Source organism: Phaenicophaeus curvirostris, chromosome 13 (assembly GCF_032191515.1).
Source record: "Phaenicophaeus curvirostris isolate KB17595 chromosome 13, BPBGC_Pcur_1.0, whole genome shotgun sequence".
Classification (NCBI taxonomy): domain Eukaryota; kingdom Metazoa; phylum Chordata; class Aves; order Cuculiformes; family Cuculidae; genus Phaenicophaeus; species Phaenicophaeus curvirostris.
In genome coordinates, this window is record NC_091404.1 from 2,619,789 (window position 1) to 2,633,425 (window position 13,637).

The window sequence follows — 13,637 nt, forward strand, 5'->3', positions numbered from 1 at the left end:
TAATTTCATTAATGCAGAAAGTTTATTTGCAGTCAATAAACCTTTGGTCATTTAGACCAGATTTCAGTTACTTGAAAATTTATAGAGTTTTGGGGTCAAATTTCAGCCTTAATAAAATCAGTGGCAAACCCACCACTGCTGGGGTAAGACTTGACCTGTGATGCTTTAACAAATGTGTCCTCTAAGAAAAAAATCCTGCTCCTAATTGTATTCCTTTGGTTGTCTTTCCTGAAGTCTTGTGAAGAGAACAATATGAAGATGATGCCTCGGTGACCACCGATACCAGCTTGTGCGTTGGGACGATGGAAGTCCTCGAGGGCTGCCGACAAACTGTTCCTGTGGCGGCTCCAAATGGATATGCCAACAGGCTTTTCCAAGGCAACGTGGAGGAAGGGAGTATCGATGCGTTGGAGAGCTGCGGTGCTGAGCACTGCTCCTCCAACAATGCAATCCCCAATGAACAGGAGGAAGCACCCAGGTATAAGAAGACAACCAAGGGCAACAGGATCTGGAATTTTGTTAGGCGGAGGAAAGGACTCTCTGCGAATAAAGGAAGACCTCAGTCCATGATCCTCCTAGGAGTTACCTCTGAGGTCTCAGAATTAAAAAAAACATCCTTCATGGATAGGATAAGGCCGTCAAAAAAGGGAAGAACCTCCAGGGTGCCTAAGAATGTGGATTTGAGAGCATCCAGAGTCCAGGATGCTTGTGACCCTGAGGAAGATCATCATGGCAGCACAGGACAAAGAGCTGTCTACAGGGTTCGGAAACTGGGTGACGGTCGGAGGCCGTCCCGCCACTCATACGCGGGGTACATTGATGATTTGGATTCTTCTTTTGAAGACATAGAGCTGAATATCAGCATTCCTGACATTGATGCCAGTGAAAGTAGATGTCTCAGGGATATTAGTGCCAGGTTACACAGGGAAGATAATGACAGTGACTGCCAGAAAGCACCAGCCAGGAGGAGCGAGTCTTTAAATTTTGAAACCTTTAAGAGTCCTGCGATTACAGAAGGGGACCATCCAAGGAGGTGTCCTGTCCTCTCACAGGAGAGCAGGAGAGGAAGGAGCTCTGATGTCTGGAGCTATCTGAAAGGGATTTCATTAACCAGCAAAGATAACTCAAAGCTTGCAGACCAAAGGGTTGAAACCAGTTTCCAGAACTTAGAAAATACAACCGATCATTCTCCTTCTGATTTTGACTTTGATGCAAGATGTGAGGAGAATCTCAGCCAGCGGAAAAAATCCAACAGTACAACCAAATCCACTCACTTTGGGGGTGTAGTGAGGTTCCTAACCAGTGTGGCCGAGGCAGCTCGGAGGCTGCGAGGCTCCTCTAGGGCATTTTCGCCTGATGAGAAACGGCCTCAGCAGAGTTTCCGAAGCTGGAGGCAAGATGTTGCCTCCCACAAAGAGGCCTTGGTTATCGCGAATGAGAGTGCGAGGGCCTTCTGCACAGTGGGAGCATGTCTGCAGTCCCCAGATTCAGTGACGTGGGATAATTTGAGCTTTGAGAGTTTGGTGGGGAAGGAGCCCACGCAGCACTGCAAAACTGCAGAATTGTCGGAAGACATTGGTTCTGCTGCCCTGGGCAGTGAGAACGATAGATTTAACAGGACATCACTTTCTCCCTTTGGGCCAGAACCATCTATGTCCAACCTACTAGAGCTTGCAGATGACTCCTTCGCTGACTTCAATACTAAAGATCCCCCTGAGGATCTGACTGACTTCCCACAGACGACTTTAGCTAAACAGACTGGGGACTCAAGCAGTACTCCAGAAAAGACACATGTCCTAGAGAGTGACCTGCAACGTTCTCAAGGTCTTCCTGAGAATAATCTGGATGCTGTGGACATGGGCAGTTCTCCAGCTGCAGATGGTGACTGTTCTGCGCTGTCTGTGGTCCACCTTCCACAGACAACCCTGACTAAACTTGATACTAAGGACATGGCTTGTGCTCCAGTGGTTGCTAAAGACATGGATCCATCTCTAGCAGTGGCCCAGGAACTTTCAAAGACAGAACTGGATGTGCAGGACTTGAGTAATCGTGAGCTGCATTTGCCAGACTTGTCTCAAGGTGAGCTGGGGATTGAGGACTTGGGCAGCACTCTGGAGGAGACGCAGGTCATCGACGGGAACCTGCAATGTTCTCAAGATCTTCCTGAGAATAATGTGGATGCTGCGGACGTGGGCTGTTCCCCAGCTGCAGATGGTGACTGTTCTGCAGTAACTGAGGCTCTGGTCCACCTTCCACAGTCAGCCCTGACAAAACCTGATACCAAGGACATGGCTTGTGCTCCAGTGGTTGCTAAAGACATGGATCCATCTCCAGCAGTGGCTCAGGAGCTTTCAATGATAGAACTGGACATGCAGGCCTTGAGTAACCCTGAGCTGCCTTTGCAAGACTTGTCTCAAGGTGAGCTTGGGATTGAGGACTCGGGCAGTACTCTGGAGGAGACACAGATCACGGACAGGACCCTGACTTGTTCTCAGGGTCTTCCTGTGAATATTCTGGATCCCATTGACCTGGGCTGTTCTCCAGTGGCTGATATTGACTTTTCTGTGGCGACACTTTTACGTTGTGCTACAGCTGATGGACCAGTTTTAGAGCGGACTGATCGCCGCATTAAAAAGCGTGGAACCACTTCATTTGTAGAACAACACTCTGTAGAAGTAACAGATGGAGGGGACCAGTTTAACTGTGACGACGAGTGCCAGCCGTTCCAAGTGCACATCTCTAGAATTCTCTCCTCAGGACGGCTCAAAAATGGAAAGGTATGAGTAACTTTTACTATAATATTTTTGCTAAGTGTAACAGTTTAGCCCTGGCCTGGCCAATTTTGGAAGCTAAAACTGATCAGCTGGGCTCCCAATTTCCTCCTGCCCTGCCCTCAAGCAAAGGGAAATAAGAGGAAAGGACTTGTGGGTTGGAAACTGAAACTACAACTAGAATGAAATGATAATAATAATGATAACGATAATGAAAATAACAAGAAAGTAATAAAATATATACAAATACATGACGTTGCACCCTCAGCCCCCAATGACTGCACATCACCACAGAAGAGACATGAGGGAAAGGGTCTGAGGCTGGAGGGAGCTGGGCTCAGGAACTGGATTCAGGAATGCATGGATCAGGGGCAAACAGACAGATGGGGTCTGTGTTGGATGCCAACCGTGGAAGAAGAGAATGAGACCCTTGCAATCCCCTGATTGTTGATCAGCTTGGGATCACCTGTCTTATCCGCCCCTCCCTGCAGATGCCTCCTTGACTTTCAGCTTCAGAAGCTTGTGGATGGTCTTGGTTTCTATAGGAATAAGTGTAAGCAAAGGCCTCTCTGCATCCAAGTGCCCTGTGTTATCACTGCTAGAGATAAAGTGTGTGAATAACACACAGGTAACTTCCAGAGACTGAAATTACTCAGATGAGACTGAGCTGAAGTCATAAAACTGATTCTATTTCAGCTCAAGCCACAAGAGTAAGACCATACTGCTATAAATCATATGAAGATGCTTTGCGCTTAAAAGCATTTATCATGTCCCTCAGTGGGATTTTCAGTTATGTAGAGCATTCTGCTGGACTCCAAGGAGACTTTATAGTGACCTTCCAGTACCTGAAGGAGCTACAAGAAAGCTGGGAAGAGACTTTTTACAAAGGCTTGGAGTGATAGGACGAGGGGCAATGGTTATAAACTGGAGAGGGTCAGATTTAGACTGGACGTAAGGGGGAATTTCTTCATGATGAGAGTGGTGAGACATTGGAAGAGGCTGCCCAGAGCAGTGGTGGCTGCCTCATCCTTGGAGGTGTTCAAGGCCAGGTTGGATGGGGCTTGGAGCCCCTGATGCAGTAGGAGGTGTCCCTGCCTACAGCAGGGGGGTTGGAACTAGATGATCTTTAAGGTCCCTTCCAATCCAAACTGTTCTATGATTCTATGAATGGTGGTAGTAGACACAACTTGTCTGTCCATCCAAGAGGAGTCAGTTCACTGTACTTCTGTGAGCTATCAGTGTTACCTTCCAGAGCTGCACATCTTACAACCCTTTGGCCATCTGTTTGCCTCTAGAAGAGGGATGCGGTAGAAGTTTATGTATTTCTAGGCACCACCTTTAATTTTTTTTCCTCTCTGCATTTAGTTCATTTGAAGTAGTAACTTGTAAGAAGAGTGCTTTCAACAGGTTTAGAGTTTTGGAGTGTGCTGGGGAGAAACGGCCTTCAGTAATTGCACTGTGGCCCTTGTATTTTCTTGTCTAAAAAAAGCAGGTGTGGAGATCACTGGTTTTTTATTGGGTGATGCTGGTTATGACACAGCATCCAGGATAGCAGTCAGAGTCCTGGCACATAGTGCAAGAACCTTAAAAAAAAGGCGTCCTGTGTCATGTAAAGCTCATCAAGTCATTTATCTGGCAGATGTACATGAGCCTCTCCATGATCTAAACCTGTCAGAAGTTGTGTGGCCTCAATAGTTTGGTGCAAAGCCTGTCACAGAAAGCCTGGCTAAAGGTCTGGATGCATAATGTGAGCAAAATGCCTTCCTCATGTGACTACATGCTGAGCTGTCTGGTCAGAGCTGCTTGCATCTGTCTACACAAAATGCTGTAGCCTTTTGAACTGTTCCATCCCCAGATCTAAGCGAAAGGTTGCAGTGCTCCAGGCTTGGGCAAGCACAGCTGGAAAGCTGCCTGACAGAAAGAGATGTGTGGGTGTTGGACAACAGCAGCTGAACACAAGCCAGCAGTGGCCCAGGTGGCCAAGAAGGCCAATGGCATCCTGACTGGGATCAGCCATGGGGTGGCCAGCAGGAGCAGGGAAGGGACTTGGCACTGGTGAGGTCGCACCTCGAATCCTGGGTTCAGTTTTGGACCCCTCAGTGCAAGAAGGACATTGAGAGGCTGGAGTGCGTTCAGAGAAGGGAACAGAGCAGGGGAAGGGTCTGGATCCCAGGGGTTCTGGGAGTGGCTGGGAGACCTGGAGCTGTTTAGTCTGAAGAAGGGGAGGCTGAGGGGGGGACCTCATCGCTCTCTGCTGCTCCTAGAAAGGAGGTTGCAGCAAGGTAGGTGCTGGTCTGTTTTCCCAAGTAACAAGATGAGATGACATGGCCTCAAGTTGCTCCAAGGGAGGTTTAGATTGGATGTGAGAAATTATTACTTCAGAGAAAGGGTCCTCAGGTACTGGAACAGCTGCCCAGGGCAGTGGTTGAGTCCCCATCCCTGGAGTGATTAAAAAGATGGGTGGATGTGGTGCTGAGGGACATGGTTTAGTGGTGGATTTGGCAGTGTAAGGTTTACAGTTGGACTTGATAACCTTACTTGACAATCTATGGTTGGACTTGATGATCCTGTAGGTCTTTTCCAACCTAGTGTTTCTGTGATTCTGTAGAGGCCTTTTCCAACCTAAACGATTCTGTGAAGCTCAGGTGTTTTTGTCTGAGTGTCTGCTGATCATCTGGGGCTAAAATGATGACTTTGGGTTTTTAAGATGCCATGTAGGGGAACTGGGTCAATTTGTGAAGACACTTTCTTCTTCTCTTTTGGACTTGGAGAGACCAGAGGCATTACAGAGGTGGTGACATTATCCTCAGTTGGAAAAGGAGTCACTGTAACTTCTGAGCCAGGAGGGAAAGTGCTTGAAAATTGGCAGCAGCTTAGAAATGCTGGGGGGGAAAGAAACTGGACTTGTGATTCCCAGCTGAAATGGGCAGTGGCATTGTCAGTTGTTCCTGGGTTTGTTTTTCTGCTCCGTTTTGTGTAATACAAGAAAGACAGCTCACTGTGTAATTCCAGGCACTGATGAAGTGGAGCGAATAGTAGTTCCTGTGGTCTCTAGAAGCAAAGCTTCTAGGAGGAGCTTGAATAAGAGGTCTGAGGTTTGATATCCCTGCACAGGAGCCAAGCTGGAAGCATTCCAGCTGGCTATAAACTGGAGAGGGGCAGATTTAGAGTAGACATAAGGAGAGATTTCTTCACTGTGAGAGTGATGAGGCACTGGAACAGGTTGCTCAGAGCAGTGGTGGCTGCCCCGTCCCTGGGGGTGTTCAAGGCCAAGTTGAATGGAGCTTTGAGCCCCTGATCCAGTGGGAGGTGGCAGGGGGTGGAACACCCCGTGGCAGGGGGTGGAACTGGATGGGCTTTGAGGTCCCTTCCAACCCAAACTATTCTATGATTCTGAGCAGAAGCAAGACAACAGAGGCAGGAAATGATTGAGTGGAGCAGAGGAAAAGATTGGCACTCCATATCTCTGCTAGCTGAAGGAAGTGGCTGCACACCTCATCGCACCGTCCTTGGGGTAGAACCTGAGCCATTTCCCAGGTTGGATGTGCAAACAGGAGATGCTGTGAGCCCCAGCCCAGCTGTTGCAGCTTAAAAACATTACGAAGAAACTTAAATATGGTGCTTGAGATAACTGGACAGGAAACCTCCCCCGAGTTCCCGTCGAGTGTGGCGATAGGAGTATGACCTCCGGACTGCCGGGGCTTCCGGCTTCACGGAAGGGCTGCCTCACTCGGCAGCGGTGGGTGGGATGGGGAAAGCAGAGAGCCTGCCCCGGCTCATAAATGCCTTCTGTGTCCCAGAGACCCAGGCTAGAGACTGAGAAATGCATAGCAGCCTGGTGGCAGCATCAAAAAATCATAGAATGTCTTGAGTTGGAAGGAACCTACAAAGACCATTGAGTCTGTAATAGGACAACCCCAACGTTCACACCATGGGGCTGAGGGCCTTGGCCAAGTGCTGCTGGAATATTGTCAGGCTCGGTGCTTTAACTGCTCCCCTGGGAGCTGTTCCAGGGCTCCACCACCCTCTGGGGGAAGAACCTTTTCCTGATGTCCAAACTAACCCTTCCTTGACACATCTTTCTGCCATTCCCTTGGGTCCTGTCTTTGGTCACAGAGAGAAGAGCTCAGCACCTGCTCCTCCTCCTCCCCTGGTGAGGAAGCTGCAGGGTGTGATGAGGTCTCCCCTCAGTCTCCTTCAGGCTGAAGAGACCAACTGCCTTTATCCGCTCGTCATACGGCTTCCATTCTAAATCCTCCGTGTCCTCCTCTGGACGCTCTCCATTAGCTTTAGATCCTTTTTATCCTGTGGTGCCCAAAATTGCACACATCAAATGCAGAGCAGTCCAGAGTGAGGCTCAAGGAGGGATGCTCTGGGATAAGGGACAGACCTGGAGAGTCCGCCAGCAGCTTCAGTAACAAATGTCCTGAAATTCCCGAGGGATTTGCTTGCCTATCTCTCATCAGGGAGTGGCGCTCGGAAATGTTTGACCAAAAATAACCATGCAAGAGGAATAATTTCAGCCTGAGCGTGACAGTAGCAGCAAGTGTTATTGTTTTAGGGCTAAATCCAGCTCATTGCTGGCACCTGCTCCCCAGGTCAGTTGTTGGCTCTCCTGCCTCCAGCCCAGGCTGCTCTGCATTCATTCAAGGGTTTCTATTCCAAGTGTAATGCCCAGCTACAAGCAGGGAGAAGGTGCTGCCGGGATGGGTTGACTTGCTTTGGTCACCTGCTGTAGGCAAGTGCTCCAGCAGTTTTAATGTGAGCTACTGGCGTAGAGCAGAAATAGCGCAAGCAGATATTTTCAAGATGACCTAGACACTGTCCCATATAAAAACCACAAAAGGGCTGGTTCTCCCAAAGGCTCCGTGTTCAAGGGGCATTGGGAGAGACTGAGGCTGGCGTAGCACGAAGAGTGCTGGAATGGGATTTAGGGGACCTGCACGTTGGTCCTAGCAGTATCATAGAATGGTTTGGATTGGAAGGGACCTCAAAGCCCACGCCCTTCCAACCCCATGGATGGACAGGGTTTGGGGGGATTTGATACCTCCTTTGGGAATGGCATGAAGAAAGAAAATATGCCTCAGACTTCATATTTCATGAATAAGTTTGGAGGTTTTAGGACCCGGAATCTTGATTCAGGGCTGGCAGAGAGGTCCTCCCTGCTGGCCCCAGGGCATGCACAGGGACAGGGCACTGAAGAGCAGTTTGGCTTGGGCTGTAGGTACAGCTGGTCTCGATGGTCTGAAAGGACTTTTCCAACCAAGACTCTATGATTCTGGCAGAGAAGGAGCAGAGTGTTTTCACTGCAGTCTTTCTGTGCCCTCTGCTGGCTTCTTTGTGAAATAAGAGTGTATTTTTACAGAACAGAAAACCTTTTCTTCATTAGGATTGTGAATTGTTTCTCCTAAATGTTCACAGACGACAGCTGGCAGCTGGCTGCTGTGGCTGCACAGATACCAGTGGGGTTTGCGATGCCATCTTCTGAGGAATTAGGATTGTCAGAAAATGAGTCTTCTATGGGCTTATCAACGTGAGCAAAAGGTGCCTGTCCCATAGGATGAGGTGCCAGGCTGAGCCGGGATGCCCAGGTTTCCCTTGCAGTTTGGTTTCAGAGCCCTGTGAGGGGCTGTCTGATCAGACTCACTTTTCAGCATCCCAGCACATGGATGCAGATGTTTCTCTTGTCAAGTTTGTTCCCCTGAGCCGACCTCTTCAGGCACTATAAAGACTATCTGGAGAAGGGAAGGCTCCGAGGAGACCTTATAGTGACCTTCCAGTACCTGAAGGGGCTACAAGAAAGCTGGGGAGGGACTGTTTACAAAGGTTTGGAGTGATAAGACGAGGGGCAATGGGTATAAACTGGAAAGGGGCAGGTTTAGACTAGACATAAGGAGGAATTTCGTTACAATGAGAGTGGAGAGGCACTGGAACAGGTTGCCCAGGGAAGCTGCGGCTGCCCCATCCCTGGAGGGGTTCAAGGCCAGGTTGGATGGGGCTTGGAGCCCCTGATCCAGTGGGAGGTGTCCCTGCCCATGGCAAGGAGGTTTGGAACTGGATGGGCTTTGAGGATTCTTTCAACAAAAACTATTCTGTGATTCCCTATTGTGGAGTGTGATAATGCCACGAGTGGCTGGACCTGATGGTGACGTATCGGTGCTTTCATAGTGTTTTAGGTTTTGTGACTCTGGTGCTGAGGCTGTGTGCTCTGTTGCTCTGTGTGGGAAAACCAGAGCCTCTCCCTGGGTGGCTGGTCAAACTGGAAGTGCAGGATTGCTGATTTGCCTAAATGTGCACATGCCAGAGGATGCACTTGCAGCTTTTCTGTTGGATAGCTGAGGCATCTCAGATCCTCCCATGAGTCTGGAGTTCTGCTTCAGTGCAGGAGCTGCAAGAGCCTTTTCATGAGAGGAAGAGACAACATCTTTCTTTTCCTGTGTTCGGTGATATGCAACAAGTTCTTCTGGTGATCTTTAATTAGTGAGTGTTTTGTGGTCTCCTGCTACGGAATGGTTTGGGAGCAGCTGCAGAAATGGGTCTGCTGAGGGGATTTGTCTTTTCCCTCCCGACTCTGTTAAATGACACTAACCAGGAATCAGGTGTTTCTGAGAGCTGATCTGCAGAGCTCTCCTCATCTCCTGGTATTGGCAGTAAACTGGGTTGTGTCTCAGCTTGCTGCTGTTCATTGTGCTTACAAAACAGCTCAGAGTCCTTCCAAATTAAGAAGTAGTATTTCACTTTCTAAATGTCCGCATTACCAAAAGAGCACAGTACTCCTGCCTGAGCAAGGTACGGTTGAGTTCACGGAATTTCAGAATCACAGAATGGTTTGGGATGGAAGGGACCTTAAAGCCCATCCAGTTCCACCCCTGTCATGGGCAGGGACACCTCCCACTGGATCAGGGGCTCCAAGCCCCATCCAACCTGTCCTTGAACCCCTCCAGGGATGGGGCAGCCACCACTGCTCTGGGCAGCCTGGGCCAGGGCCTCCCCACCCTCACAGCAAAACATTTCTGCCTAAGAGCTCATCTCAATCTACCCTTTTACAGCTGAAAATGATTCCTCCTCATGCTATCCCTGCCCTCCCTGATCCAGAGCCCCTCCCCATCTTTCCTGGAGCCCCTTTCAGCACTGGAAGCTGCTCTAAGGTCTACCCACAGCCTTCTCTTCTCCAGGCTGAACTCTCTCAGCCTGTCCTCATACAGGAGGTGCTCCAGCCTCATGGATCATCTCTGTGGTCTCCTCTGGACTTGCTCCAACAGCTCCATGTCCTTCCTGTGCTAAGGACTCCAGAACTGGATGCAGTAGTTGCAGAATGAGGTCTTGTATATTTAAGCCTTTTAATATAGTTACATCTGACAATCATCTTATTTTCAGACAAGGCAAAACCGCTAAAGCCTGTCTCCAAGCTGTTCAGATTTCCGTATTTTTAATAAGTGTGAGGTGCTAGCAAAATCATGAATTAAGGCCTATATTTAGTGCTATCTGTAGGGGGGTAGGGTTTTTTGGGAAACGTATTTTTAGCATTGTCAGGAAAAGGCAAGTTGAGTTTGCAAAGCTGATAGTCGTTACGTGTATAAATAACCAGCCCTTGAGCACATGGAACATTCAGAGTTCCACACAGTTTCTTAAAATACCTGTTGGGTCTTGCCTTCATTTAGTTCCCAGCTTCCAAGTTACAACAGGCCACCTGCAGCCATCCTTGGTGCCTCCAGAGGAGTGGTGTGGGTTTGGACCTCTGGCCTCTGTGGCCTGTGAGAGCAGCTCTGCAGAGAAGGATTTGGGGTGCTAGTGGATGAGGAGCTTGACTATGTCCTGGGCTGCATCCCAAGCAGTGGAACCAGCAAGGCAAGGGAGGGGATTCTGCCCCCGTGCTCCGCTCTTATGGGGCCCCACCTGGAGCCCAGTGTGATGAGGAGCTCAGGTTTTGAACAAACTGTCCATCGTCCAGCAGGATGAACACATAATGCAATAGGTGAGCAATTGGATGATGAGTCGTTCTCAAAGGGTTACGGTAACTGGGGTTACACTGGGCTGGTGACCAGTGCCCAGCAGGGTTCCACAGGGATCTATCGCAGCGCCAGTGCCCTTTAATGTCTTCATAAATGACCTGGATGCAGGATCTGAAGGTTTATTAAATTTGTGGATGACACGCAACTGGGAGGAGCTTCTGACGGCTTTGAGGGCAAAGAGTTCCTGCAGAGGGACCTGGAGAGCTGGGCAATCACCAGCCACGTGGAGTTCAACCAGGTCAGGTGCTGAGTTTTGCACCTGGGAGACTGCAGCCCTGGGTGTCCACGCACACAGGGGAGTGAGAGGCTGGAGAGCAGCCCTGCGGAAAGGGATCTGGGGGCTCTGGTTGACAGCAGGTTGGGCGTGAGCCAGCAGTGCCCTGGCAGATGTGTCCTGGGGTGCATCCAGCATCGCCAGCCAGGGGAGGGAGTGGATTGACCCCATCTGCTCTGCACTGGGGCAGCTGCACCTCGAGCACTGGGGCCAGAGTTGTGTGCCAGAGTGTAAAAAGGATCTAAAGAGGCTCAAGAGTGTCCAGAACAGGGCATGGAGTTGGGGAAGTGTTTAGAGGGGAAGAGTGTGAGGAGGAGGTGAAGGCACTTGGTCTGTTCAGCCTGGAGAAGAGGAGAATGAGGGGAGCCCTCATCATGCTCTGCAGCTTCCTCACCAGGGGAGGAGGAGCAGCAGGTGCTGAGCTCTTCTCTGTGACCACCAATGACAGGACCCAAAGGAATGGCAGGAGTATGTGCCACGGGAGGGTCAGGTTGGACATTGGGAAAAGGTTCTTCCCCCAGAGGGTGGTGGAGCCCTGGAACAGCTCCCAGGGAAGCAGTCACGGCACTGAGCCTGACAATATTCCAGCAGCATTTGGCCAAGGCCCTCAGCCCCACGGTGTGAATGTTGGGGTGTCCTGTGCAGGGACAGGAGTTGGACTCGATGGTCCTTGTGGGTCCTTTCCAACTCAGGGCATTCTGTGATTCTATGATTACAAGTTACTCTCAGAAATGCCTCGGTGGTTCTGTGCCACTGGAAATTTATGGGACTTAAAACCTCCGTGAGCTGTGTTCGGGGTATGAGCCCCATGCAGTGCAACTTCAGGCACTCCAGCTCTAGGGCCAGCAAGTCTGAATCATTCAGTCAAAACAGAATAAGCGGGTGCAGAGTGTGGTGAGAAAATCTGAGGTGTGTTGCACCATCTTGAAACTAATATATATTATTATATACGCACTCTGGTTGCTGTGTCTGAGATTTGACGCGTATTGGTAAAATTCTTTTTTTTTTGGCAGGCAATATCTCATCCCTCTCAACCGTCCCCACAAGCACCACCCTTCAAAGTCCTCGTGGAGAGATGCCGTTCCGAACCCCTCTCGCAGAGCACCCCGATGGGGCTGGATCAGCTGGGAGGGCGCATGCAGCACTTGCTCAGGAGACGTGGTGAGTACCTTTGCGGTCTTCTCCTGGGTTTGTTTCTTGGTCTTGCCCTTCCTGCAGTGCAAACCTAGGGCATTATGAATGGAAAAGTTCAAAATGTGGCTTGCATCTGTGTTTGTTACAGCCTCAGAGCCAGGTGAGGGAGCTCCGATAGCTGCATGCTATGGAGTTTCTTGCTAGCTAAGAAGAATCATAGAATCACCAGGTTGGAAGAGACCCACTGGATCATCGAGTCCAACCTTTCTTATCAAACACTAAACAATGTCCCTCAGCACCTTGTCCACCCGTGCCTTAAACCCCTCCAGGGAAGGTGACTCAACCCCCTCCCTGGGCAGCCTGTTCCAGTGCCCAATGACACTTTCTGTAAAAAATTTTTTCCTAATGTCCAGCCTGAACCTCCCCTGGCGGAGCTTGAGGCCATTCCCTCTTGTCCTGTCCCTTGTCACCTGGGAGAAGAGGCCAGCGCCCTCCTCTCCACAACCACCTCCACAACCTCTCTACAAAAAGATCTTTTTATATGCAGTGTATTTATGAAATGAGGCTATTTTCTGTCTTTAATGTCTCTGAACACAGTTCTTGTGACTTGAAGATGAACAGATAGGAGCATAAAGTGTAAAAGCTGTTCAGCAGCTTTGGTGTGAGTTGACATTTGGTAGTTTCCTCTTGGCTTTCTCCCCTCTTATCAGCCCCTGTTGCAAGTTCTTGCCTCTTGGAAGTGGCACATGGTGATGGGTACTGAGATCCCAACCCAAGCCTTGTTTGGAAACACAGCAAGAAGCAAGTTGTTGTTTTTCTCCTATACTTGGGTTTTCTTCCTTATTAAGAAGAGAATCTCATGAGCCAAAGACCATGCTGACCTATCCTTTGCTTTTATCCTGCTCTGAACAACACTAGAGAAAGCTCTGCAGAACGTATTGGCTGGAAGGGTCTTGTTTTGGCAGGTGTTGCATAGAGGACATCATTTTTTGAACCTCAAATTAAAAAGATTGATAATTAGAGTAAGGAAATTATTTCCTGAAGGGATGCTGCTAACACCAAGAAACCTGTGATTTAGTAACGGGCAAGTACGGGAGCGCTGCCAGACGGTGCTGGCATCGCTGGGGAGCACCCGGGGGAGCCGGGCACTTAATGGATGGTGGCAGCACATCAGGGTTAAGAACCACCATGCAGGAAGAGGCAAAGTGGCTGTCTCTTTAATTGATGGTTCTGCTGTCGGGGCACACACGTTTCTAGCACATGGGGAGTAACACAGGCATCTCTGGGTGTGAGCGTTGCTGTGTTTGCACGTTGCTCCCGAGTGCTACTATCTTGGCACGCTGCCTCTGGAGCCTGTTAGCAGCCTCTTGCTATAAGCTGCACTCACACTGCAGCTTGATTTTCTGCAAGTCTAGAAAGTGAAACGCGGGTTGCTAAAAATAACAG

General features: G+C 49.6%; 1 protein-coding gene across 3 annotated transcripts in view; it reads left to right on the forward strand.

Moving 5' to 3' along the window:
- The first annotated feature begins 238 nt into the window (after positions 1 to 238).
- ARHGEF9 (Cdc42 guanine nucleotide exchange factor 9) overlaps positions 239 to 13,637 on the forward strand; it is a 219,510-nt gene continuing 206,111 nt past the window's right edge. For all 3 annotated transcript variants that reach the window (XM_069867770.1, XM_069867771.1, XM_069867772.1), the window contains exons 1-2: positions 239 to 2,777; positions 12,071 to 12,218. In XM_069867770.1, the coding sequence (XP_069723871.1) occupies positions 303 to 2,777; positions 12,071 to 12,218 (2,623 nt within the window). In that variant the 5' untranslated portion in view covers positions 239 to 302. The remainder of the gene's footprint in view (positions 2,778 to 12,070; positions 12,219 to 13,637) is intronic.